Source organism: Lampris incognitus, chromosome 14 (assembly GCF_029633865.1).
Source record: "Lampris incognitus isolate fLamInc1 chromosome 14, fLamInc1.hap2, whole genome shotgun sequence".
Lineage (NCBI taxonomy): Eukaryota > Metazoa > Chordata > Actinopteri > Lampriformes > Lampridae > Lampris > Lampris incognitus.
In genome coordinates, this window is record NC_079224.1 from 17,422,802 (window position 1) to 17,446,105 (window position 23,304).

At 41.7% G+C, this 23,304-nt stretch overlaps 1 protein-coding gene across 2 annotated transcripts in view; it reads right to left on the reverse strand.

Moving 5' to 3' along the window:
• The window catches only part of rock1 (Rho-associated, coiled-coil containing protein kinase 1), a 50,827-nt gene extending 28,763 nt beyond the window's left edge, over positions 1-22,064 (reverse strand). For both annotated transcript variants that reach the window (XM_056292874.1, XM_056292873.1), the window contains exons 1-15: positions 21,253-22,064; positions 9,617-9,698; positions 7,822-7,922; positions 7,358-7,495; positions 7,006-7,181; positions 6,580-6,664; positions 6,234-6,378; positions 4,348-4,486; positions 3,986-4,077; positions 2,318-2,477; positions 1,687-1,756; positions 1,427-1,515; positions 1,204-1,252; positions 798-933; positions 113-204 (exon numbers count right to left, since the gene is read on the reverse strand). In XM_056292874.1, the coding sequence (XP_056148849.1) occupies positions 113-204; positions 798-933; positions 1,204-1,252; positions 1,427-1,515; positions 1,687-1,756; positions 2,318-2,477; positions 3,986-4,077; positions 4,348-4,486; positions 6,234-6,378; positions 6,580-6,664; positions 7,006-7,181; positions 7,358-7,495; positions 7,822-7,922; positions 9,617-9,698; positions 21,253-21,345 (1,647 nt within the window). In that variant the 5' untranslated portion in view covers positions 21,346-22,064. The remainder of the gene's footprint in view (positions 1-112; positions 205-797; positions 934-1,203; positions 1,253-1,426; positions 1,516-1,686; positions 1,757-2,317; positions 2,478-3,985; positions 4,078-4,347; positions 4,487-6,233; positions 6,379-6,579; positions 6,665-7,005; positions 7,182-7,357; positions 7,496-7,821; positions 7,923-9,616; positions 9,699-21,252) is intronic.
• Positions 22,065-23,304: the final 1,240 nt, after the last annotated feature.

The window sequence follows — 23,304 nt, forward strand, 5'->3', positions numbered from 1 at the left end:
ATCCTAATTATAGCTGAATACTCATTAAATCTTCTGTTGTTTGACCGGTGTTTGTATGTGTGTGTGTGTGTGTGTGTGTGTGTGTGTGTGTGTACACGGATGTGTAACATACCTGATTTTGCAGCTGGGTTATCTTGTCATTAGAGGCCTGAGAATTTTGGCTGATCTTTCTCATATCCTCAAGCTGCTCCTTCAAAGTGGACACTAGAAATAATTAGAGGGGAGAGGTTAGGATACAGCCTTATTTCATCTCCTGTTTGCCACACCCAAAACAGCCACCTTTCCCAAAACACCTATTAGAAGAAAATATCTATTTAAACACCTTATGTATGAATTGCACATTTACTTTCCTGCAGGCAGACATTTGTGCACAACCTATCTAATCTAAGAGTCCAACAACTTAATGCACATCAATCCACTTAGTACCATCCTCTGCCTTAAGTCAATAGATAAGTCAGTGATGGAAAATGCATGGCTTAACAGTTAAGTGTAACTGTATCAAGTACAGAGTAAGATGGAAGGACATGCCAGGCTACCATGTCAAGCTGCAAGTAATCCATTTGAGACATACGTTTCCTTCCAGATCAAATGACATCAGGAGGAAGGGAGGAATTTGCTGTACAAGAAAACAACTTTCAAGCTGTGCCTGCACAACCCCTTCTCTACAATCATACAATACTCTCACCAGAGTGTTTGATTAATATGCTGACAGTAGCCGAACATACTTATCCTCACTGAGCAATCACAATTTAATCACAAAGTGTCCAAATCATGTACTACGGAGTCATTACCCTTACCCTCATTCTCCAAATTGCGCCTCTTTTCTGCTTCCTGATCTGCTTTTCTTTGGTACTCTGTGGATCTGTGCTGGAGCATCATCTTGTCCTTTTCCAACAGAGACGTGCTGGCCTCTACACTTTTCCTCAGGTTGGCCTGTGGCAAGAAGTAAAACAACAGTAATTATGCCGAAGGATAAAAAATATCCTTCACAATTCAGCCCATCAGTTCTAATTTCAATTATTTCAAACATATTGTTCAATGGCAACATTGCGGATGTGTATTGTGTTATCAAATCACGTGCGGTATTAGTGGGGTGTACATTTTTTTTAATCTAAGTTTCTAATCCTTATCTATGTAAGGTTTAGCAATTCTTAATCTTCCTATAAAAATGGGAGAGTGGAGATAAAGGTAATAGCACATCACCTCTTCATCCAATTCTTTCATGATCTTGTCAAGCTTTGTGTTTGAGGTCCTGAAGAAAATTAAATTAAACATTATTTATTGTTCTGAACATTTGGTGAAATAACAAGTGAAAAGACCATGCCTAGAGACATTTGCCATTAGACCAAAGCATTAAGCATCACGTTTTTACTTGGAATTGAAAAAAATCTCAATTTTGGATAAGCACACACGACCAGTCCCATACCTGCACTTCTGCTCCATTTCGTCCTTCAGCTGCATCTCACTGTGGAGCTGCTCTTCCAGCTGATAGATCCTCTTCTGTAGGTTCTCCAGCTGCATAGAAACAAACAACAGAGAAAGACCCTTACATTCTGAAGACAGACATCAATAAATGAGAGGATAAGGAGAAAAAAAATCCATTCTTTTGATTGAAAGTGTAAAAACTGCTTCTTATCCCAAAAGTTTCAGACTTTTTTTTCTTTGTTCTCAAGTCTTCCTACTCACATGGCTCTTGTCCTCCTTTGTGGAACTGCTGCGTTTGTCACTGGTCTTGGTACTGGAGCAGCGCCGCAGCCTGGAGACAGAGCAAATGAATTTGATCGAAAAGGTCTCTAAACATAATCGATACAGAACCTTCTTGTCACTGGGGAAAACAATAAGTTCCACCACATTTCAGTGAAACAAAACAGTCAGTGTTGTAGCTCAAATGAAATGTCAATGCAAACCCAGTGTTAATACACAAGATATTTACTCCTTGGGGGTAAAAAGAAACCTTCTGACATGAATACTGGCAGGAAAAGAGAGCGCTTTATGGTTTGCTTTGGAATGTATGTCATCTTGAATTTGGAATTGTTTCAAGGCTTTTGCTAACAAAAACTGATGCTATCAAGGATAGATTCACCTGTACTTTTGTAATACAAACTGATGAAATTCAAGATTTAAACATCTTCCCAAAATAATTAAACATTTTTGAACTAAAACTTATTATATGTAAATAAGATTGTGTTGCAACTGTTGCTATCACTTTAAACCTGTATAACCAATCTACAATAAGAGTAATATTGTCACTCCAGACTGGCTTGTTAAGAACAATCAGGCTCAGTATGACAACAACAGCTGAGTTTGACACACTTACTGTTGACTGCTGTAGTAGGTGAAACCTACAAAAGGAAGCTGATTTCCCACAAAAGCCTTTGGTATGGGGAAAGTCTCCTCCTCTCCCCGATCCTCCTCAATGTCATCAAAGTTACTGGTGTCAATGTCACTGCTCAGCTCAGGCACCACCGGGGCAGCCGCTGAACATGGCAGTAGGGTAAGGAGAATGTATAAGAATATAAGGTTAATAAACTATTTGTCGCTTAATGATTGACAGCCCTTTGGTGAATTATCATCTCACAATAAACAAAATATCAGTGGGGTATGGCAGATTACAGTGGCTTCTGATAATGAGAAGGAAGGAAGCACATGTACATACACAGTGAATTGCAACAATTCCAAACAGCCATCCATTATCTGAACCACTTATCCTGCTCTCAGTGTCGCGGGGATGCTGGAGCCTATCCCAGCAGTCATTGGGCAGCAGGCGGGGAGACACCCTGGACAGGCCGCCAGGCCATCTCTCTCTCTCTCTCTCTCTCTCTCTCTCTCTCTCTCTCTCTCTCTCTCTCTCTCTCTCACACACACACACCCCCACACCCCCTAGGGGCAATGTAGTATGGCCAATTCACCTGACCTACATGTCTTTGCGCTGTGGGAGGAAACCGGAGCACCCGGAGGAAACCCACGCAGACACGGGGAGAACGTGCAAACTCCACACAGAGGACCCGAGACGAGCCCCCATGGTTGGACTACCCCGAGGCTCGAACCCAGCACCTTCTTGCTGTGAGGCGACCACGCTAACCACTGCGCCAACACGCCACATTCCAAACAACACTGCTTATTACATATGCAAAAATACAAACAAACAAAAAATACACTGACATATTTCTTTAACTGGTAAGCCCAGTTAAAGTCAGCAGTTGTTTCATCACATGTTGCCTTTGGCTAGGTGTACATTTGTGTACATTAAGAAAATGGAGATAAAATGTTTCCAAAACACACGTTCTATTTCAGATTATTGTCCTTTACCAGAAGTGCAAATTTCATCAACCGCCAATTTATCGTCAATTGATTAGCCCCCCCCCCCCCCCCCAGTTATCTATGGTGGCTACACTTTCAGCTAAATTTCCTGAGAGGTAAATTAGATTAAAGATTTAAGCTCAGAGTTTCAATCAGTTGTTCTCAGATTGCAATGATTCCACGGAGTTTTCTGTAACTCAGACCCCTTTTGAATACTTGCTTTAAAATGAGGGAAAGCAGCCAGTTACTGGAGCTGGACAGTCAGTGGAATGGCAGGGGTAGCCAACAACAAAGTGCTGACGGCAGCCTAGTGGAGTATTTAATATAAACCCACTAAAGGACTGACTGCAGCCACTGGATTTAGGCCTCCATTTCTAATCTCTCTCTGCCCCAATGTCAAGCCCACCGCATTAACGCCAATATTTGTGATGGACTGCTTCCATCCTCTTGGCCTCAACTGCACTGGGACAACTATTACATTTACAAGGAGTTAGACTTGGTCTTGTGAAGGATGCTGAATGACTAGCTACTTGAACGAAGGATGAGAATTTCCTGAAACTGTCAAAGGAAAAAAAAAAACATTACATTTGGCCATTTGTACCCCCAGTGAGCCAACACTGCCAAATAAAGGGAAAAAACTCAAGGTGACTTAAAGGTGAAACATAACAGCCTGAACTGTACTTACTCTCTCTGATGTTCTCCCATGTCCACTGATCATTCTTAAAGAAAGGATGCCTCTTGATCTCATCCACGCCATTCCGGCCAAGTCGCACTTCCCTGCATGGAAAAAAATAGAATTCATAGCTAAATCACTGTTGTTGTATCAACAACTCTCCATCTTTGGTTTTGATGATGTCTGCATATCAATACATAACAGTTCTTCAAAAGACATCCCAATGTGAGTAGAATATTTCTTAGTTATGTTTCTTTTTCCTTCTGCAGCTCTGCAAAAAAATCCCCCTGCAAAGCAACGGAAAATCAACACCCAAGCAATCAGAGGCTTTCAAGACCCTCCTCCAGTCAATGCTCTATCCACTACTATCTAACCTGTCAGTCAGGAAAGCACAGATGAGATTCTTGGCATCCTTGGAGATGTCACTATCGTCAGGGAAGGTCAGGGCATTCTTGTGGTTCATGATTTTACTGTACGTCCCCACCAGTGAGTCCGCATAAAAAGGTGTGTCACCTGTGCACAATACAATGCAAACATGGGCTGAGAGTTACTGCTATGTCCACAATAACTGCACATGAGAAAACAGTTTTAGACAAAATCAGCCCAAAGCACAGGCAAAACATAAACAACCATACAGGACATTCAGAGGGTTTATTTCAGAGGGTAAAGGACCAGTGTAAAACATGGGAATAGCATGGGTGATGTTTTGCAAAACAAATGATCAGCTGTTCCTTTCAACTGAATACGTGTTTAATGTTTTGAACCTGAAAAGAGTTTGGGAACACACAATGGGAACCAAAAAAAAAAAACAACATTCAGTTTCAAGTTCTGAAAGAATGCATGTGAACATGAACTTTCTACCTATGATACATTTAAACACGCTGAGCTAAACTGCACACGGCACCATGGCCAAGTACTAACCCTGTATTCACATCTATTACTACAAAACACCAAACGTCGCTCTCATCCCCCAGAATCTGCTGCTTGTAGAAATGCCTGTGCTTAAATCCAAATTTACATAGCCAACCCTGACTGGGCTGTTTTTTGAGGTTGCTTAGCTTATTTTGCTAAAATATAGCTAGACAACCAATCAGCTAACATCAATGTGTTTTCACTTCATGCTTTTCAATGTTATTTTTAATCTGATATTTTTTTTCCACGCATTACCTTTTTCCATCAAGTCAATTTTATTTGTATAGCCCAATATCACAAAGTCCCTATAATTGGACGGACAGACATAAGGCACCAGAAACTGTGGTGATGAATTTTTCCTCCATTTGGAACTTGAGTGACAACCAATGTTGTGTAGCAATTTCTCAAGAGGTTCACAGGCAAGTGAATTTTTTTCATTTTTTCTCCCTGTTAAAGGTTTTTTTTAGGGAGCTGTTCCTTATCTGATGAGAGGGTCTAAGGACAGGATGTTGTGTTGCTGTTAAGCCCACTGAGGCAAATTTGTAATTTGTGATATTGGGCTATACAAATAAAATTGATTTAAAATTGATTTTAAGTGCACTAATAATTGGTTCACGTGAGTTGTCTTTATGCGTGCTCAATAACCCAGGTAAGAAAACCGAAGAAGATTGAATCAGTTCATCTGGACACAATGTTTCTTGACAGATACATTTCATCACTCATCTAAGTGATCTCTTCAGTCTAAACAGACTGCAGGTATCCCCACCCTTATACCTGTATTGTTTATAAGGGTGGGGATATCTGCAGTCAGTTTAGACTGAAGAGCTCACTTAGATGAGTGATGAAATGTATCTATCAATAAAGTTGTATCCAGACGAACCGATTCATCCTTCTTTGGTTCACTTGAGTTGTTGCTTCTATGTGTCATGGCACATTTTCATGAAGCTGAACATTTATCAACTTTCCCTTGTTGCCTTGCTTGATGTCACCATTTGTCAATGTCACTGATGTCTGTTTATGCTGCTAGGTGCCACTGGCAATGATCCGACTTTCTGTCGCTTATAGAATTTTTGTAATAATAGATGTGAACGCCTGGTAAGAGAGCCCTTCCCCGTAATAGCCATTGTTGTGTATATCAGCATTCATGTGCAGTGTTGAAATGTCCTTGTGCAAGATCCCCCAAAGATCCCCCATATCCTGTCACTGATTGAAAATGGCTCTGGATCAAAGAACAGGCTACATGACTTGTATGAATGATTAATCTGTGGAAAAGCGGGGGGGGGAAAAAAGTATATGGGCTCAATCAGCCATTTCTGTGAGTAGAAAACACAAAAACCCTCAAACTCACCCACAAGCATTTCGTACAGGAAGACTCCCACTGACCACCAATCACACTCTCTGCCATAATAACCGTCTCCTCCTTGGGATTTTAGTACCTCCGGTGAAATGTAGTCTGGAGTTCCCACTGCTGTATCACATCGTACCATACCATCCTGAGAATGAAAAAATAATGAATGCTCTAGTTCTTGCTAATATTCATTCATTCCTTCACAGAAAATATATTTTTGTGGTTCCAATTCATCTTACAATGTTAAGATGACAGAATGACTTCAGTTTTTATTCTTTCTATGGTTGCTGTGTACAATGTGATCAAGTTGATTATGTCATCGAACACTTTAGACTTAATGTGATACCTTGTTCATTTTCATACAGGTCCCAAAGTCTGCCAGCTTCAAGTGGCCTGCTTTATCTAGCAACATGTTATCAGGTTTAACGTCCCTTGAAGGAGACAGATTGAGAGAGAAAAGACATGCATAAATATGCCAACAACCATAACACATCACTGGGATACTGGAACACAAAGCACATCTAAAGTCTACAAACCCACACTTCACTTGTCATTCCAATGCCAGCTGGATCCCAGAGAAGTTTTCAAAAGTAAAAAGCATGACGCTGGACCCATATGCAGGGATCTAATCAAGGACACTTAAGAAAAATCTCCTGCTAAAAATGAATGTCAGTTACATACCCCCAGCGTCAGTGTACATGACAGAGAAAGCACCTGAAAGCCCATAAACAATGAACGAGACTGCAGGGAAGGTAGAAGTGTAGCTTTTTACCTGTGGATGAAGCCCATGGCATGGATCCCGTCCAGTGCCAGCACCACCTCGGCTGTGTAGAAGCGGGCCCACTTCTCCGGGACATCGTAGTTGCTCATCAAGTTGACCAAGTCCCCACCGGGCATATATTCCATCACCATGTAGAGGTAGCGGTCATCCTGGAATGCAAAGAAGAGCTGGGGGGGGGGGGGATTGATTAGCATCTGAAAATGGCCATTTATTATACTTGTGAAGAACTACATGCTGGAAAATATATTTTTGTCAAAATCGTATTATGACCTGCCAGCCCACTGTTTTGAAAAATAGCATTAGGAATGTAGGTATGACACATGGAGATGACATTGTAACCTACCTGCACAACCCAGGCACTATTGGCAAAGGCCATGATGTCTCTCTCTTCCCAAAAGAAAGCAGAATCTGACCTCTTTATCATTTCAAACTTGCTTAGCAGCTTCATGGCATACACCTTTCTTGTGGCTTTGTGTCTTACCTGGGAGAGATGGGGTGTGTAGTTAAAGTTAGACATATTCAAGTGCTAATAACAAAACAGTTCTTTTACAGCAAATAAGCAGAAAGACTAAATTAACTTTATTTTGTATGTCTGCAAACTGTCTGTGACCTAAAGATAACAGACTAATAATTTTTACTATGTAGCATATAATACTAATACCATCAAATACGTCTGGAACTTCTATTACTACCATCAACCATAATGACAAAAAAAAGGAAATATTTTTCTGAGAAATTAAAAATGTAGATACTGTTGGGGTGAGTGTTAATTCGCACAACTGAACCAAGCTACAAAGGCAAACTTACCAACTGCACTTCTCCAAATGCTCCCCTGCCAATGACTTTAACCACCTCATAGTCCTCTGCTTTCATGCGAAGGTCCCGGATTTTACTAATGGTATCCTTATCTGTAAAAGACAAAGACAGAGATTGAAAGAACAGAGGAACGGTGGTGGTGGTAGCTATACTTAACTCATGCCCAATGCAGCAATCTCATAAGATGAGCCCAGTTCTTGTGCATGAGGGCCAGGTGTATAAACCATCAAGTGAGGATGTTTAGGGAGCTAACTGTGTATGCTACCCAAACAGTTGCGTAACAAAACCAGTCTCGGAGCTCAGCTTACTCACTTCTCTGATTCTTCAGATTCACAAAATCTGTGCGTCATGCATGCTCACAGATCACATTGTTCACATTAATTAATCAGGCACCTCCACACTGTAGGCAATCACACCAAGAGAGATGTTCCTTTGGCTGACATGGGGCCTCTGCAAAGCCCAGAAACACTGCTTAAGCCTAGTATGTTCCTTACTTTGAGTTGGCCTTTCCCTGATGTAACAATGCTGGCTGCTCCCCTTGGGGAGAGAGTATTCACTGCTCAGCCAAATTTGGTCATAGTTGAACTCGGGAGATAATTTTCAATTCACATGGGTCGCAACTGGCAGGGGAACGCATGGGGGTGGAGGAAGAGGATAAAGGGGCATACAAGTTCAATCAATCTAAAAATAAATGCGTATGCATGGACCATTAGAATAAGAACATTTGGGAGTGAGTCATTTCCACTTAGAGCAGAGGTTCCACAGAACATGATCCTACTTGAACAATCCCATAACAACTGGCCGGATAAGACACCATTTTTAGAAACCTTTAAAGTTGGAATTTATTCAAAAAAGTTCAAGAAAATATGAAGGGGCGGGGGTGTAAATCCAATACAAATGGTCCTATGATATGCGTAGGGCAGTCAGCTGATGTAATTGTAGATCAGCGCAGAATGCATGGCGTAAAGCATTCAGTGTCATGCACAGCCCCTTCGGCAACGCATGCCATTAGTGACCACCCTCTCAGAAGACGGCTAGGCCATTAGTCCACACCACCAATGTATTTCCAATTGGCTGCTGAACACAGATAGTACTGCAGAACATTTAATTGAAGAAATACGTACCTACTGACAGTATCTGACACTCTCAAATGTTAAAACCTCAGTTTTACAATTTCCCGATTTGTTGATAAGATGTAAAGAATGCATTAAAAGTTAAATGGTAATTTTACTGACATAACTGAATTCTGAGGTTGAACATACAGTAGAGAGAAATGCAGTCATTAAATTACACAAAGAAATGTAACTGTTTCAGATACAAACAATTGGCATATGAAAGTGGGTCAATTAAAGCAAAGAGGTCGCCTTATTATCAGACTTGGATTGGTATCTGAACAGAAGGCCTGAAATCTCTTGCAACTTCCTCAAATTTCTTCTCCACCTCCAGGCCATTATACTGTAGGACCCCTTTGCATTTCTCCCATAGCTATGGTGGTTACCCAGTCTGAGGGCACTGTGATAATGGGAATCCATCATGATAGACATCATGTGGGTCACCAGCCATTTATGAAAGACCCTTTGTTGGGGACACTAAGCAGCAGACACAATTGTGCCTGAGCATGCAGAGGCGGTGACCCAAAAACGGCCTTCTTTGCTGAGCCTAGGCTTACACCCATATGTAGTGGGGGGGACTGCAAATATGAATGATGGTAGCAAACAACAGGAATGGCTTCCACACAAAAGGAGGACATGAGTGGGGAAACTACTGTAAAGCCAGAGCTACTTACATCTATTCAAGAAGTTGTCAATGCTCTTGTTTTTCCTCAGGGCAGGGAAGTCAAGGTCGTACACCAGCGCATCCAAGCCATCCTAAAAATAAAGGAGAAATAATTATTAAGGAGACAAACAACAAAGTCACAGTCACAGCTACTCCTCATCCTCTTAAAACATCACTGACATCTAAAATGCTACCAAGATTTATTTTCTGGCTTTTGGACCTCAACGCACAAGTCTGGGCTTTAAGCCATCCTACAAAACAGGGAGTTAGTTATTTCTCAGGCTGGATTATATTACACATTTCCAGGGGGTATTTGGCTAATCACAAACAAATGGTCAGATTTCACTGCCACTGAAAACATTAGCAGTTTGTTAAATGGATTAACAACTGATCTAATGAAGGACTTCAAAGGTCATTGAGAAATCCAATGACAAATCAGGCCCCACATGTAGTATACACTATAAGAAACAAAATAACATTATTTCAACATAAAACATTATTTCTAATAAAAACAACAGTAAAGACAATTTGTTTTTTAATAGGTCAGTCCTTCCTGATAACATTACATTAAGATCAACTGCACAGCTGTAAATACTGCTTTTGCACAACTACACAGAACTCTCTACCTCCTAATCTGGGACAGTATCCCTTTCAGGATCTATATTGTACCATATTCTCTGAGAGCAAACAGAGAAAAATCAATAACAGTTACAATGAGACTAGCTTTTCAAAAGTGCAAACACAAAATTAATAGGGACGGGTACCGAAACCTGGTATTAAACGCACACCAGTGCGACAATTATTAAAGACCGCAGTACTGATAAACTCCGATGCTAGCAGTTCTGCTATCGATATTGGAGAACTCAAGAAAATAAATTTCCTATTTATTTAGGCTACAAAAACCTTTTCATGCCCTGTGATGGTCTGGCGGCCTGTCCAGGGTGTCTCCCCGCCTGCTGCCCAATGACTGCTGGGATAGGCTCCAGCATCCCCACGACCCTGAGGCCAGGATAAGCGGTTTGGATAATGGATGGATGGAAACCTTTTCATGTACCTTTTATCTCATCAACTCCGTTTCTAATTTGCAATAAGATGAAGGCATTTGGCTATGATGCATTTTCCATCTATTATCCAAACAAGGTCGCAGGGATGCTGGAGCCTATTCCAGCAGTCATTGGGCGGCAGGCGGGGAGACACCCTGGACAGGCCGTCAGGCCATCACACACAACAACAACAACAACAACTTAGTTTCGCTATTCCCAATCCATTACAGATATCGAGATCTCTCTCTCTCTCTCTCTCTCTCTCTCTCTCTCTCTCTCTCGCTCTCTCTCTCTCTCTCTCTCTCTGAGCCGCCCAGCTCTCTGCCTCTCTCTCAGATTCTCTCTCTCTCTCGCACGCACGCACACACACACACACACATGCAAACACACGCACACAGCCTGCTCTTAGTGACAATGGTGGAAAGAGAACTAAACGGTCAAAAGTCTGGTTATACTTCACTAGAGTCGATGCTGACAATGCTTGTTGCCACAAGATCAAGTCTTTTGCATGTAAGGGCAGAAACACAAGCAATCTTTCAAAACATCTAGCGAAAGCACATAAAATACAGGCTGCAGTTTTCGACTGCCTAGCTCGTAGTTCATCCCTTGTTGTCTCATCCACCTCAGGTATATGTTATGTATGCTAGCAGCCTAGCGCCCACGCAGAGTTATCTAAATCATACAAACATGAGACAGACACGGGAAAATTAAACAATGTTAATTCTGTTCTTAATTTGTTTTGTTTTTTTCTTTTAAAAAAACAAAAAAAAACCGAACTGATAAGAGTACCATTCAAGTACCGCATCAGTAAGCAGTACCAGTAAGAGTAGTTGTGCCATTAAAATCTTCAGTCATGTAGGTTTGCACATACATGGAATTTGACTCCGGTTTCATGGCCCTCTCTGTGTACTTAACATAGAACAACAACACTACAACACAACAATCTTCAGATGTATACACAAGGATTGACTTATACAGGCGAAATAAGAAATGATAAGGTGCAATGGTGCAGAGAATATATCAGAGATGCTGAAATAGATGTTTGCAGGTTACTAACATACATGCCTGAGGTAGATGGACATGACAGTGTACCAGTAGATGTACAATGTACAGTATATACAAAACAGTTGGGATTTATTTGACAGTGTTAAGCATTCATTTGAATGACAGCCCGCGGAAAGAAACTGTTTTTCTATCTGGTTGTTTTGGGGTACAGTGCTCTGTAGCGCCCGCCAGAGGGGAGGAGTTGAAACAGGTTGTGACCAGGTTGTGATGGGTCTGTAGTGATGTCACCTGCCCATTTCCCGAGTCTGATCTTTACGATACCCATCCCTAAAAATTAATAGGACAAATTTGCCATATGGACACATGACAAATTTCAAATTATGTGACATTCAAGCAAAAAAAGAATAATAATAATAATTTGAGAACACTAGCATTCATCAGACAAGGGGTTGTGTAGGGGGTGCACCAGCTGTAAACTTAAAGGCTAGTTTGCTTGAGGTTAGGAAGGAGCAGAAGTGCTACTGGTAGGATTTAATCTAATCGTCCTTAATCCAGGATGGCTGACACAAGGCGGGAGCACAAACATTAGTGCACTGAGAGCCCGGCGGAAAATAATGCATTTCCTCTTGCTGGTGTGGGAGAACCTTTTGAGGGTAGCGTTAAAACTGAACATCTTTGGCGATACAGAAAGTAAGCTTGCCTGCAAATCGTCACTTCTCAGAAGTCAAAAGAGACCAATTTCAAAGTTCAGCCACTCGTGAGAAAACAAAGTAGTGTTACCCTAATCTCAACATTCGCTACACAATTTTTAGTAATCCGTGCATGCTGCACAATCTGCAGCAAGATAGCAGGACAGTTTTGTTTGGCATCTATGAGGAAAACAATGATGACACATGGTGATTCAGCAGCTCAGACGAGCCGAGGAATCCTCTTAAGTAACTGCTGCTCCTGCTGAACAGTGGAGGTCAGGGCCACATACCCCCCCACCCCCACCCTTTCACCCTGGGAGATATAAAACCAGCAAATGCCTCAGGGATGAGAGGAAAAAAGGAGGCAGTCACCTCACCATCGAGGGCGAGAATGAAGAAAAAAAAAAGAGAGATGGCAATGCCTAGCCTGATATAAACATTTAGAACGGTAAAACCGAATAGTTCTGACACCATAAAAAAACTAAAGGTAATATTCCAAGACTTGTCGTAAACCCAACACTTTCAAAGAGGAAAGGAGGGCAGGAGGAGAATTTATACAACAGAGTCGAGGCTGAAGAAGGAAAAATGGGGCCTTGTTGGCCATACAGTAACTAGGCAGCCTGCACTGTGGAAAAAAAAAAAAAAGCTGAAGAACCGAGTCCTCCAGGACCCTAATCACACAGCTCCGGGCTCAGCAATGCACGTTTGCATAACTTCCTGCCACAGAGAACTCTGGACAGCCGCAGTAACATTCCTTAACAGGACTGTACACGTCAGAGAGCTATTTTAAGTATGCGGCCGAACAAGTTCTCAACAAAAAGTAAAGGAAGAGATGAAAAAAAAAGAAGTCCATCCCAAGCACAAGTCACATAGTGAGCCTGATTTTCAATCAGCAACTCGTGCTTAACGTTATTAGAGGACTGAGGAGACGGGAGAACTGCTGCCGGATGGTGGGGGGGGGTTCTTCCAATAGGAGAACAAACGTAGGTTTAAAAAAAATAAACAAACAAATGAAGAAAACAAAAGAACCACTAAAAATCTCAACCATCCAAGCTACAGCAAAATAAGAGCACAGGGTGAATGATAAGTCAAAAACCAAACTGTAGTATGACAACAAATAAGAAAGTGATAAAAGTGACTGCTCAAAATACTGTCCAAGTAGCCATTAAGGCTTATTCTACATGAGAATATATCTATGACAAAAAAAATTATTGCTTGGCATTAAAGAAATAGCAGACATGTTCAACAGCAATTTGTGGCAGTAGAAGACAAAGGGAGTGGGTGTAGGGCTCTTATGGATGCATTTCAAAAAAGCACAACGTATAATATACAAGGACAAAAGACCATATGCATGCAAAGTGGCATGTAAACACTCATCAGCGTCGACTTATCTACAGTATGAATGGGAGGCCTCCGTTTGTTAGCAAACAGTTGTCATAACTCAAAACGCGAAGCCAGCAAGCTCAAAATGTAATGTGAAACATATCGCTACTGGCAGTGAGTGATTTGCGATGGTCAGTGGTGAGGGTAGGTGACCCGACATCATCAGTCTCCTGCTTCAGCGTTCAAACAGCTCCGTTCGCCATGAAGCCTGAAGGAGCCTCCCCCAGTACCAACGGGGCAAGGACAAAGCACAAAACGTGCATTAGTGGGCTTGTGCTAAGCAAGAAAAGGACCGGGACCTGGGATTAGTGACAAAGGCCGTTCTTAAGACCAGCCTTTCACCGTGACTCCGTGACTGCGTTCTTAGATAAGCACTTCTACTCAGAAGATTTCCAGTGCCTGATGTGATGTGATCTTTTTCCCCCATTAGCGCGAAAGAAAGGCCAAACCAGCCCCGGGGTTTACAAGGGCTCAGAAGTTTCTCTCCGTGATCCAGGCACACAGTAGAGAAAAGGGGGCACCCACATTCAACGTGAAGCACAAAATGGGGAAAAAATAATTACCATTGCAGTGTGGCCAATGGTAATAATAGACTAAGGCTCTAATTTCCCAGCATATGATGATCTAGTCTTTAGCCACTGGAACATCCTAAGGCACCGTAAAGCCAGTCCAGAATTAACTGGGAATGAACACTTGACAACGCTGATCACATTTAAAAGTGGACAGTGATATCCTACGGCGTTTACAACAGCAGTAATTGTTGAACCAGCAATACCTAACACACCCATTTTTCTGTACATACTGGAGTGTGAAGGTGCTCTGTGATAGTGGTGCAGTACTTACAAGCATTTTATTAAAAGAACGGCGTTCCCTACAAATGAAAATACATAATGTAGCTTATTCACGTTTTTTGCTGAAAAGTAGACAAATATAATGGAAACTATTGACAAAGAAATGTTTGATATGTTTCCCTGGGCGAAGTTTCAAATCAGTTAAAGTGAAAAGTTGCACCGTAAATTTTTTTTCCAAACAACCACGTTCCCATCTTGCTTGCAAAGTTAACAATGCACCTGACCCCCCCCCCCCCCCATCCTAATACAACTAGCACCAACATCTTTTTTTTTAATATCCTGTGAAAGTATTTTGCAGGGCATGGGAACAATAAACAAGGGCAAGATACTGTACTATGTCCAACTTTTCAGTGTTTAAAAATAGTGCACCATGACAATTAAGAAGACTTTACAGGTGTTCGTTTTTTTAAGACACAACTACATTCTCTACTTTAAAAGTATGACATGCAGAAACTGAGATATGCATTTAGATAGACGAGTGCATAACTCAAGTAAGAGGGCAGTGTACCCTTGTTACTTGGTTTAGGAAAAAAAAAAAAAAAAACAGCAAGATATGCCCATAGTCACCCCTTGTATAAATAAAAGACAAACAGTATCTTCAGTCACTGTACAGTAGCTAGCAGAGGGTGGTAGGTAGTAGGCCCAGGAGCTGTGTTTCATTTCAAACACTGTAAACTTCAAGAAATTATCTGAGGCAGTCTTGGTAAAATAGCTGGGGAAACAAATGGAGCCTGCAAGGCTTCTCTTTATCATATTTCTGCTGATGCTGCTCTGGGTGCAGGGTGACACATCTCCGGGATTACTGAATAATGACATGAAAAACATTCTCGCCGTCTCCCCCATTAATGAAATGCTGCAATCTTACAGGAGTACATAGTCACACAAAACAGAGGCCTGTGGCTAATGTTACACATAGCAATTATATCTTAAAGCTTTAGGGGAGAGAAATGTGCACACAAGCTCTTTTTCCAGACATTTAAATTGGAGTTAAAATTTCCATGAGCGACCCAGCCACATCTTCCCCCTCTGCATGCCAGCACAAGGCATGCAGACTGGCCCAAGCTAAGCTTGACTTCTCACTTCCCTTTCTGCCACCTCTTGAACACAATATGCTTTCCACATGTGACAAATTGTGCAGAGAGCCATTCAGTTCGTCATGCAAATAAAGGCAGTTCCTTTGCAGGCCATGCCCATGTAAACACAACGGTGCTCACATAGACCATTCAATGCATAAAATGCCACACTGCTTCCTGATCCCTAACTATGTGTCAGCACAGGTTTCTGGGGCAGGCTGAGACTGTGACATAAATTTTTTAAAAACAATTCTCACATCCCTTTCATCTTGTAGGTTTATCTCCATTCGTTCTGGGGATAAAGAAGTTTGGGCAACTTTGTAAGTCACCTGGCAGAGATTTCAGTTAAGTTCTTCGGATTGAATACTTGGCTCAGACTCCTTTCAAACACTCCTGCAATACATGATATCCTCTGACAGGAAATCCCACTTACCTAAAAAGACTGCAGATCTAACAACACCACTGGATAAAATGGCAGTGACAGTGAAATCAGGCATGGCAAAACAGGGCATTCCATTTCCTTATGAGGCCCCAGTAAGAGAAAATCACTGTCACAAAGGCTTTCATGTCAAAATATAATTGAGTTATTCCAACAGAGGAGCACTCTCGTACTTCTACTGACTGAGCCCTGGATTCTCATGCAAAACTCCACGGTGCCTGCCTTTCTTAGCCAGGACTTCTGACCCAGCCCCAGAGAATATCCAATTTATTAGACAGTGACCCGCAATCTCAACTCGCCTCAGACCATCTCCACTGGCCAGAGGCTGCAGATTCCTCTGTAAGTGGGACAGAAGAACCGGGCCTTTCGTCCTTGTGAGAAAGTAGAAGAAAGAACGCAGAGGGCTATGAAGTTCAACTGTTAAATCAAAGGGAAATCTTCCCGTTTATTGAAAGACTGGGTCATTTTAGTCTGCATTCCTGCACACGATCCGTCTGTTGAGGGAATGCAGAGCTACAAATGGCTTTGCCTATTGTTGCTCCCATAGTTGAATAGCTGAGGAGAGCAGTTTGCAACTGACGGCTCTGGACCATTCTGACAAAAGTGGACGGATACAATGCCGACTATAACCTTTTCCAACAAATCCATACTTTGCCACCCTAAACTAAATGGCATGCAATTCATTATTACATTATAGATACGATAATCAGATACCTAACTTTTGATTGCCCTACAGAATCAAAGACCCAACCTGAAAAACAAGATTGACTGATTTTATTTGACTTATCACTTCTGGTTATAAATCATGCAACAATGAATAAAAGACACAGGCAAAAAAAGGGGGAAAAAAATCCTCTTGCTTTGGGGCTATGATCCAATCCTTTGACAAACAGACCTGCATGCCAAATGTGGACACCAAGGAATTTGCATGTCAGCACTGCGATCATCTCCCTCTTGCACGATGCTACAGATCAGTCAAATACTGAGCCTGGAGGTTTTTTAGCCTATAGACGCATTATCAGCCCAGGCAACGCCTTGAAGGTAGAGTTTGTCCATTAAAGGCAAAGGTCACAAGAATAAGAGAAGGAATCCGGGATAGGCAGGGCCTACTAAGTGCTGACTGTACTCTGGCTGATAGACACACTTGGCTTCAGCAAATTTACTAGGCAAGGCAATTAAGCCTTAGCCCGCCAGCAGAAGGGCTAGTCAACCCTTCAGCACATATTATGCAAAAATTTAGAAATAAAACAGGAAAAACACTTTAATATGCTCCAAACTATAAGTCGTTTCTTTACTGCAACACTGTATCAAAAATCTTTTTTTCTCCATCACAACCATTTTGTACAGATATTCAAACAAAAAACTGCCACCTTCAACTGCTCACAAAAAGTAAAAACTGGACTGATTTTGGCCTGTGTATTTATGTGGCAGTACAAATATTTGTGAGAGAAGATGGCCGGCTTAAAATGGATTACAAAATAAAGAACAGCACAGTGATCTACCAATCAGTGCTCAAGCAATCATATCTATTTCAGCCCTTCATTACCCTAATTAGCAAAAAGACATAGCTAGAAGAAAAAAATGTTGAAAAGATGTTATTGCGGAAATTAAAATAGATTCATGTTCTCCTGAGCATGATTACTGTATTAATGTGACATTTAAGATAGTGAAATTCTCCATGTAAGCTTATTGGACATAGCAACAGTAACCAAGACATTTTGTAAACAGCCAATTATCTTTGTTATTATTGGGGAAATTTCTACTGAGTTTGGCATTAGGGAAAAATGTAGTGTAGTAGAAATGATAAAATGAAATGGGAACAAACCTCTCATCCAATTCACTGAATATTTACATATATTTATGCAAAGTAAGTCCCTAAGGAATATCAAAGAGATGGTCAAGACAAACTAACATCGTAATATTGTAGACCTGTGGATAACCACATAAATTGTAGCCCTTTTATTTTTAACACTGATTTAGACATTTAAGCTTGTACATATACTGCTTATAGCTAGCTTGTACGTACTGGTACGATCTGTCATGTCCATCTACCTCAGGCATGTATGTAAGTAACCTGCTAACATCTATTTTAGCATGTATGATAAATTCTCTGCACCACTGCACTTTATCACCTCTTATTTCATCTGTGTAAGTCAATCCTTGTGTATGTATCTGAAAATTGTTGTGTTGTTATTCTATGTTAAGTTCGCAGAGCCACAAAACTGGAGTCAAATTCCATGTATGTGCAAACCTACAAGGCCAATGAACATGATTCTGATCATTCAACTGCTACTGTGAGTCACTTCAGGATTAGAGCATTAGCTCAATAGCTCGAATGTAAATGCAGAATTCACCAAATCCATCACTGTCTGATATGTGGTTTCATGCTCTCAGATCCTTTAACTAGGTCCGTTACAGCTTAAGAGGCATCAAAACATAGTAAGGTTAATGCATGTATAAACAAAGGCAACACAAACATGCATTTACATACCTCAGAAAGGGGGAAACTCTGTGCATAACAAATCAGCCATTAGCCATTACTATGCAATAACAACTTTTCACCATTTGAAATATACCAAATATCTACTCGCCTTACCATTTTAGAGACTCCACCTTACTCTAAATAATCAAGTTAGGGATACCATTTAGACTACCCGGTTCTATGAGAGCTATATGAGGTCTAGAAAAAAAAAGAAAAAAAAAGAAACATCAATAGACAATATGCAGGCCCTTAATAATGTCAGTGAGCTTTCCTGACACAATGCCAGGAATTCTGCCTGTTCTGAATGGCCCTTAGGAGGCTGCCTAGTGCACGATGATGGGGGGCAGCACATCTAAGATAAGGCTCTCCTCTCTCCAGCAGAAATTATTTAGGAGGAGAAGATAAGGGGACAGGGAAAACAGAGCTTGACAGGCCACCCCAGAGTTGAGTGGGAAGGTACAGGCCAAATGTCACCATCAGACAAAACAGCCCTGGCTTCTAATGGGGAGAAAAAAAACAACTACCACCAGAACGCAATACAAGCTCAAGTCTCAGGTACAGAAACATGGCCTGTAAAAGGCTTGCATTGTGCATTTTGATGGAACCTATTACTCATAGCCAAGCATGATGGAAGCTGTTTTATGAGTTAAATGTCCCGATTCGAGGCCTTCAGAAACATGAGTCTTCAGTCCACATAATTTTGGTTTATGGGTAGAGAGCAGAGCCCACACCCAGCTACCTCAGGGCTGCCTGCCTGGTCTCAGCTCTCTCACCAGACGTGCAGAATGGCTTAGAGACACACAGGGGACTCCAGGCCAGTCAAAGACAAGAGGTTATTTGATTAGCATGGAATTTTATTAAGCTGTGGGTGGAGTTGCATGTTGGTGGAGAGTGCCTCAGCAAAAGGCCTCCATTCATTGATCACAGGGAGATTGCAGAGAGGGGAAAAAAAAGAGGAACAACACCCTTGTGTGTGTGGCTGCCGGCAGGAACAGTCCCCACAGCTTTTTGCCATTAAAATGCAGAGTGTGTGCACTTTTACGTGAGTTTAATTGCCTTTCTCTACAGCAGGCAGGGAGGTCACAGAGACTAAGCAACTTCTCTTAATAACCAGCTAGATCTACACCCATTGACACAGGCTGAGGTACTCTTAAAGGTGGGTGTGTAGGTGGGATTAAAGGAAAGCCTCCTCCCCAAAACAGAGACGGATTCTTATGCTCCCCTTGTAAGTGAGCCACTGTCCTGTACTGAAGAGATTCTATATCATACAATCAAAACTCTGAATCAAAACTCTGAATATGAATTAAGGACAACAATCAAACAGTATGACCTTATATGGAGAACACCTGATTGCATAACAATGGTACTACTGTATAGCAATATGAAAAACAGCCCTACAAGTCCTCCCTTGCCAATTCAAGTACTATATCTGGACTCAAAGTCCTCTGACTAAGAGAGAACTCACACAGTTCCAGTCATACCTGCAAGCGCAAAACTGCGGGTGCCAAAGACAATCACAGGAAATTCAGGCCAGAATTTTCCATCAAATTACAATGGTGCCACATGTGGGTTTTTGTCTTGATTACACAATATACCATCGGAGCACAGACCCTCTTGAGTCACATCTCATCGAATAGCTAATACCCTGTGACGATATGCAATGTCACCATAAGGCACTCATGTTTAAAACCTTGACAGCCACTCTGAAGACCACAACACCACTCAGAAGCATCAGTTTGACAGCGAGTCAGTAACTGGGATTGCCTTGTGCAATAACACCTGTGGAAATGTCGCTCTGGGGTTTAGCACGTGGCAGCAGCCTTCTCCCCCACCCCCCAGACAGAAGAGTCACTTCACCCAGAGACAGGAAGCAGCCAGGGCAGACTCCACGGAGCAGGTGTACTGATGCAGCTGGAGACGTGCAGGTTACAACAGGCTTGCAAGGCAATGATGGGGAGGCACCCTATCACTTCAAATAAGGCTCAGATAAGAAGGTCTAGACAAAACAACCAACCAACAAATCTAAAAAGTAAACTTTATGACCAACAAAAAAGAGGTGCTTGAAACTGCACACATCTATGGCAGTTTTGTGACTGGCATCTCGAATTCTGTCCCATTAGGTCAAGCGTATTCACAACCTACTGCACTGATGTCCACTTACAAATCAAAAACCTGATCAGTGTTTCTCTATTGACAGCAGAACACACCACTGCCAATGTTACTATTCAACAACCAATGCGTCCATGATTTTTGTCAATATCCCCTTGTGATTGCACAGTACAACACACTACGTTTCAACCGCTGTGGAAAACAAACACCAACCGTGCAACTACCAATTACAATGTCACTATTAAGACTGCAATTAAGATCACGGTTTAACACAGGAAACAGCCCCGGTTTCCAAAGTCGAGTGCTAAGCCGTTTGTAAATCCTTCAAACATGACGACTGGGAATGGTATCTGGGCTTGATTACAACTCGGGCGAAGCAAGAAATTGTGTTGTTTTGTTTTTTTCCCCTTTCTTCTTCAGCAAAACCTGCGGCGGTGAAACAACTTGACCGTCTCATCACGCCCGGGCGGCATGTTCCATTGAATGTTTTTTTTTTCCTGTTCCAAGGAGTAGTCCGACCCCGAAAAGCTGGCTAACTTAGCCGCTTCACCAACTAGCCAGTTGAAACTTACCAAGAGGCAATCCGTGTTTATTTCTGACTTGGGGTCCTTCAGCATGGCGTCGATTTTTTCAAATCGAGCCTCCAAACTTTCTCCAGCTGACATGTTTCGTTGTTAAAGCCGAGTTCCGTTCCGAACAATAAACGGCTCACGGACGAGCCAGCGGGCTAGCTAGCTTAGCAGCCAGCGGTAGCTAGCTAGCCAAAATGTCCCTTTCTTCTTGTGGACGCTGAAGCGCACTTCAAAGAAAAGACGTGTTCCTTCTCAAGTTCTCACAAACGTAGAATCCCGTGAGGCCGCGTAGACGACTCAAAACCCACATTTTTTAAGGGAAAAAAACCCCGTTTTCCCTTGTATGAGTGGCAACAAAATCGGCTGCAAAAAGACAAATGCGGCAACAGATTAGCCAGCCTCCACAGGATGCCGCAGAGGATAAGGGTTTAAAAATGTAACTAGGTACATCCAAACGAAAAGTATGCGAAACTAAAATACAACGTTTAGTTTGAAGAGTTCTAAACGTGGCAAGGTTGGTCCAGGCCCGTGTCCATATCGGTGCCAGGCCCTTGCAACAAAAAAAAGGCAAACGAGTCTGACAGCTGCAAAGTAGAAGTAGTGGAGGAAAAAAAACTCCTTCCAAATTTCGCTGTTTAAAACAAGGTCTTGTTAAAAAGGCTCTATGAAAGTCCACTTCCGCTGCATGTCGTATTGATTGTCCTTGAATGTCGAGCGTTATCGGACCGTGCGGATTTTATTTCAGATTGTATAAACGTAAATCAGATTTTTGGTCTGCGTTATTTTTTGAAAAAAAAAAAAACACACACACACACACATACACACACACAGACGTTGCCCGATTTTCTCCCACAGCCTGTGACCAACATGTCCGCTTTCCTGTTCAAACACCCCGGAGAAGCATATTCGAAACGACAGCCGCGCATGCGCACCGCCGAGGCGCAGAAGTTGAGCGTAACAGCAACGTGTTGCTGCCCCCGCACTTAAAACTGATGTACTTTGTCTTATATGGTGACAGAAGTCGAAAACTTGGGAGGAATGAAAAACCCATAATCAATACTATTCTGTCATATTTGCTTAGTTGTATTACCCTATCTAGTTTAGCTGCATTAACTATAGTTGTATTAAATCATATATTAAATGGATTGCATTATAGCGCTTTTCTAGCTGTAACAGCCACTCAAAGCGCTTTACAATTAATAACGTCTTGCTCAAGGACACCTCGACATTTTTGCAAGGAGGAGCCGTGGGTCGAATCGGCAACCCTCCAGTTATCAAAAGACCTGCTCTACCTCCGAGCCACCGATGATTTATTTCTGATGGCAATTGGTTCGTTTTGGAAATTTGGTAGGGACATTTTTCTTTCTGCTCATGTAACAGGATCATAGGCCATAATATAATTTTCACACATGGGCTCCTGCACATTCTAGTGCAAACATGTAAGTGTAAACGTGTATCCACACAGAAATTTGAATCAGTTCATCTGGACAAAACGTTTATTGACAGAAACGTTGTATCGCTCATCCAAGTGACCTCTTCAGTCTCAACTGTTCATAAGGGTGGGGATACCCGCAATCAGTTGAGACTGAAGAGGTCACTTGGATGAGCGATACAACGTTTCTGTCAATAAACGTTTTGTCCAGATGAACTGATTCAACTTTTGAATTGACATTTTTGAATGTTATAAGTTAGTATGTTTTTAATAGCTGAGTAGACTTTTTCATAAGGGAATGTGAAACCATAAACGCAATACAATACAATGCAATACAATACAATACAATACAATGCAATACAATACAATACAATACAATACAATACAATACAATACATTACAATACAATACAATACAATACGTCTTTATGCACGCTCAATAAGCCAGATCAGTTCATCTCCCACTAAACGTGCCCAGATGAACCGAGTCACCTTTTTGTGATTTCATTTTGTGTATTTATCTATTTATTGGGCTTAGTAGAGAGAACTGTGTTTCCGTCAGTATGCATGGGCTCCTCTTCCTTTTGGGGCTGTGCTGCATTTCTACCAGCAGATGGGGGT